At 44.5% G+C, this 5,222-nt stretch overlaps 1 protein-coding gene across 3 annotated transcripts; it reads left to right on the plus strand.

Moving 5' to 3' along the window:
* The first annotated feature begins 1,380 nt into the window (after positions 1 to 1,380).
* On the plus strand, positions 1,381 to 4,541 carry IQCF5 (IQ motif containing F5). 3 transcript variants are annotated; one of them, XM_025916445.2, is made up of 2 exons: positions 1,381 to 1,510; positions 4,090 to 4,541. In XM_025916445.2, exons 1-2 carry the CDS (start codon positions 1,501 to 1,503, stop codon positions 4,527 to 4,529), a joined length of 450 nt encoding a protein of 149 aa, XP_025772230.1. In that variant the 5' UTR covers positions 1,381 to 1,500; the 3' UTR covers positions 4,530 to 4,541. The 3 variants fall into 3 exon arrangements, with proteins under 3 accessions (XP_025772230.1, XP_086554178.1, XP_086554179.1); XM_086698052.1 differs by lacking the exon at positions 1,381 to 1,510 and adding an exon at positions 2,588 to 2,698; XM_086698053.1 differs by lacking the exon at positions 1,381 to 1,510 and adding an exon at positions 3,585 to 3,677.
* Positions 4,542 to 5,222: the final 681 nt, after the last annotated feature.

The raw sequence follows: 5,222 nt of genomic DNA on the forward strand, positions 1-5,222 counted from the left end.
TTTTTTCCACATGTATTTTCGCTGTATCAGTTTTATCACATCCTAGCAGATTCCACTTCAGGTGGCATTGAATTTGTCTCTTCTCAGCTTCTTCAACCAGTATTCTCAACTGTAGTTGTTTTCATGCAGACTATTCATAAAGCTGAGTTCTTTAGGCCTCTTAAAGTTGGCATTCACCCCTTTCATGAACAACAGCTGAGCTGTATGGTAACATCTGCTAACTCATCAACAGCTAAGGAAAAACCACTTGAAATCATTTTCCTTGTTTTAATTTGACTGTTGGTTTTGTCCCCAGTGTCTTCAACTCTCAGAGCAACTATTCCCATTAAAGGCTAATAGTGTTAAGTTTATTTTCTGTCATCACATTTTTTTTCCAGCTGCTGCAATTAAATATAATTTAGTTAGCTCACCAGTAGTAAACACGTTTTCTTGCTTGGCTAACAAATGAGCAGTCTGAAAACTTACTTTGTGCCCCAATTTCATTTTTTATTTTTGTAAAGAAGTTCTGCTGTGGTGAGATATCCCATTTAAAATTGCTAAATTTTAAGATCTTTGCTTTCTTGTGAGTTAGGAATAATACGGACTGCTTAGTCTGGTAATGTAGGTATATAATGCTGTATCCCTTTAGCACAGCTATAATGTTGCATAATGAACACAATGTTTTGCTATTGCCAAATAATGTGACATTTAAAGTCTACTTTTCTCCTCTGTTCTTGTTTGACATAATACATTATGTATTGGTGATAAAATATAAATCACAGCAAGCAGTATATGTGGCACTCGAAATACTATTCAGTTATAACTGCACCACTGCCATTTGTTATGTGTTGAGCAGCAGTGGGAGGTGATGGGAGGGTCATATACTGTCCCTGTCACAAATACTCAAATCTGTCATTGCGGTGCAAATGTGGCAATAGACAGCCTATAAACAAATAAACCTGGCTGTGTTCCAATACAATTTTATTTATGGATGCTTAAATTTGAATTTCATGCAATTCTCATGTGTCATGAGGTTTTTTTTTGTGGTTTTGTTTTGTTTTGTTTTAGTTTTTTCAACCACTGAAAAATATAAAAACCATTCTTTGCAGGATGTACAAAAACAGGCAGTGGGGTGGATTTAACCTATGTGCTGTAGTTGCTAACCCAAGCCCTAAATCAAGGCCCATTACATGGTGGTTGGTTCCTAATAGGTAGAATGTATGTGTCCCAGAATCAATGTGTGGCAGTGGTGGTGCATCCATGAGCACCCTTCCAGTTATACATGTGGGAATTTGGGCTTTGTGTCCCTGCAGGCTCCATACGACTGGGGATTCTAGTTTCTAGGGAGGAGGGTAGTCATCAAGGGTCACAATAAGGGTCCCACTAAACTTAAAGCTATGGCTGGGACCTGGTCACTTTGGACTCCTTCGCCAAGAGACAAGCAGGTATTGAAAGGAGTCACCATACTGGCAGGGATAATTAACCCTGGTCATCAGAAGGTGAGGGGGCTGCTGCCACACTATGGGGGCAGGTAAGACTATGAATGCTGCTTGGGTGATTCACTGGCAGATCTGTTGGTGCTTTGCTGCCCAGTGTAATGGTAGATGAATACAATTATGACCGGAGAAGTATGGTAACTAGAGAATCAGATACCTCACGGATGAAGGTCTAGACTCATGGATAAAGGTCTGGATAACTGCTCCCCCTGAAATTGCCTAGACCAGCAGAAGTGCTAGTCAAAGGGTGGAAGGGGGAAGGGAGAAGGGGGTAAGGAGTGTGAGTCTTCTCTACATGCCACCCCCCTGCATAGCCCCACACTGCCCCCACCCCATGCCCACTCTACATATTGCAAGTGCACTCCTCAGTGACCCCTGGGGCTGTGACCCTGAGAGGGGACCAGGTCTTCACAATGACCATGTGGGTCTTCAGAGGCAAGGAACAGGCAAAAGTGGGGCACTTCTTGTGTAGTGGTTGCCCCTTACCCATCTTCTGGCTGTGACTTTGAGGCTCTCAGGGGAAAAGGAAGACTGGAGAGTGTTTGAGCCCACTTGAGCCTGAGATGAAGGCCCTGGCTAGTCCTGGGGGCTTCATGAATGCTCTCCCAGAGGCCTGATAACTAGACGACCTACAGTTAGGCCAGACATAGGAGGTTTAGCAACAAGGGAGTTTATTCTGTTCCACTAATTCTGCTATCTTCTTCAGAGATGATCACTGCTAATTTTTATCTACCTTCTTAATCCCCACCCCTTTAAAAATAATGCTTTTGTGACAACATGTGTATAAATATATACTTATATTGAGTTCATCTTGATTTGATGATTGTTAATCTTGCTAAATCTTGAACACTGTTCTATATCAGTACATAGAACACTGATTCTAATTGTTATCTGGGGTGTCGTTGTTGAGATAAACTGAAATCCATATAATAAATACTACCCAGGCTTTAATGAGTATCATTATACACTTTTGTGTCAGTGGGTCAGTATTTGGGGTGTCCTTCTTTGTAGCTAGAACTCTGGCCACTCTGGTAGGAAAGAAAGGACAGTTCTTCTAGGTTTTTCTTAGAAAGGGGCTCAATTGCTGGAAGCCATCCTGGTGCCTGAGTCATAGGTGCCTTTATGACATCATATCTCTCACCCCTCCTCCACTTTTCCTGCCAGTGTGTGGCTGGAGGAGTATGGACCTGAGAGTGATGGGACCACCTTGCCCCTAACCATGGGTAATTTAGTAAAGTGCAGATCTGAGGGGGATTTGACCATCCACCTCAAGTCATGGGCATTTAATGTTTTGTAAGAAAGAGTTAGGTCCACCTGAGCTTTCTGGGAGGACAGTAAAGTTCTCAGGATGAGAGCCCCCCCCCCCCCAACCCCAATACTTCCATATCTGAGGTCCCAGAAAGGCCAGGAATCTGTGTGGTTGACTTGTCACCTAGTGATGGGAAGATCACCCTTACTTTCTCCAATGTTTTTCTCGGTAGTCTCTGATTACAGGACAGCAAAATTTCCAAGTTATAGTCAAAGATGATGAAGTCATATTGATAGAACAGAGGTTGAAGGAGCAAAGGGGAGAAGAGGAAGTGGCTGTCCCCCAAACTCCCACCCACATCACTACCATTACCCACTCCACTCCTCCATGTGTAGATGGTTATAGGCTTTACTATGTTGGGGAAAGTCTTGACTTGTGACATCTCTGACCCTTGGGGTTCAGTGGAGTATTCCAAAAGTCTGTGACCATGAACTTTGTTATCCAAAGAGAGATGCTTCAGTGAGTGAAGGGACACTTATTAACGTGGCTCCAGGACAATAGGCATAAACCCAGGGTGTGCTAGGCAAACAGAGGAATGGTCCTCATACACAGAGCTGGAATGAATACAGATTGACTCCTCCTTGGCTATCCTTTTCCCCCATTTTCTCCTTAGGCTGAGATGTGGGTCTGGCCAAGGTGTATAGATTGTGCCAAGGAGGTGGGCAAAGAGTATGAACTTAGACCATGCATGGTTGGGAGCTACAAGGTGGGGACTGTGTTTGGCGTAGAGGTACAGGGAGATTGGGTCTAGAAGTGTGTGTGCACGTGTATCTTTATACTAATGTATGTGTTAACTGATGTTTAAGCTCAAGTATAGACGGTGGAAGAATCTTTTAATACTTTGGTGAGGCAGAGGGGAGACAGCACGTTGTGGATGTAACCTGAAGTCAGAGGTGAGAGGGCAGGGGGTACAAAGATGCCACTTCTCCAGCAAACGGGAGGGGTCTGAGGAAAGAGACATGAACCGTATGTAGGTGGTTGGGTCCAGGTGAAACTTATATCTCTTTCACTTCTGATTATGGTGCTCTTGCTTTAAACTGGCCAACCAGGTCCATGCAAAACTGGGTGACACTGCAAGTTCAGGAGGAGGCCATGAGACTCAGAGGGCAAGATGATGTGTCCATGTCCAGTAATCAGAGAGTGGCAGAGGCAGGACACTTGCTTAATCTCCTGAGTCCATCCATTGCCCACAAAAGCTCTGCTGAATGTCAGAGAAAGGGGCAATTGTTGATAGAGGGCTCCTTCCTGGCACACCTGGGAGTTGAAATGTATGAGTTTCCTAAGTGTCCCATTTTCTTTTGCAAGGCCCTGGAATAAAGACCACTACAAAACAGGAAGCGGCCATGTTCATCCAGGCCTGGTGGCGGGGCACCCTGGTACGCCGGACACTGTTGCACGCATCCCTCAGAGCGTGGATAATTCAGCGCTGGTGGAAGCAGATGCTGGTGAAGCTGATGGAGAAGAAGAAGCGATTATCCCTACAGTTCTATGCTCAGCAAGAATGGGCAGTGGTCAAGCTGCAGTCCTGGGTCCGCATGTGGCGCTTACGCCTTCGTTACTGCCGTTTGCTCCACGCTGTCCGCATCATCCAGATCTATTGGCGCTGGCATATTTGTCAAACCCGTGGCTTTATTCAGGGCCGTTACAACCTCAAAGAAAGCCAACTAAATCTTCAACTTGAAATCTCTTTAGGCTTACAGGCTTGTAAAGTGCAACAGTGCATACCCCTTCCAGTAAATGAATGATCAGGTCTGCTATATCTGTGTCCTCTGCTCTCTTTGCCAGATTTCAAAGAGGTCATTGAGTTAATGATAGCATCTCATAAATCGGTCCCGAGGAAGTGCCAGTTCTCCTAGCATGGAGAAAGATTCTGAGAGCCCAATGCTGGATGAACAGGACCTATGAACAGATTGATTAGCAATGTCTGCCATGGGTAGGAGATTTGGGGGCTTCAGGGCCTCCAAGTTGGCCAACACAGGAGAGACTCTTTCACAGTGTGGTTCATGTAAGTGGCACCCTCTGTAGTTGTGTAACATGGAGGACTGTGCCATCTTTTGCTTCCCCCCACCCAAATGTTTAAAAAATGCCATTTAAAAAACTGTGGTTGGGGCGCTTGGGTGGCTCAGTCGGTTGAGCGTCCGACTTCAGCTCAGGTCATGATCTCACGGTCTGTGAGTTCAGGCCCCGCATCGGGCTCTGTGCTGACAGCTTGGAGCCTGGAGCTTGCCTCAGATTCTGTGTCTCCCTCTCTCTCTGCCCCTCCCCTGCTCATGCTCTGTCTCAAAAATAAATAAAAATATTTTTAAAAAAATAAAAAAAATAAAAAAATAAAAAACTGTGGTAAAATATACATAACATAGAATTGAATTGACCATTTTAACAATGTTTAAATAAACAGCTCAGTGGCATTAAGTATTTCACATTGTTGTGCAATTATC

This window comes from Puma concolor, chromosome A2 (assembly GCF_028749965.1).
Source record: "Puma concolor isolate L17-30 chromosome A2, mPumCon1.1.hap2, whole genome shotgun sequence".
Classification (NCBI taxonomy): Eukaryota; Metazoa; Chordata; class Mammalia; order Carnivora; family Felidae; genus Puma; species Puma concolor.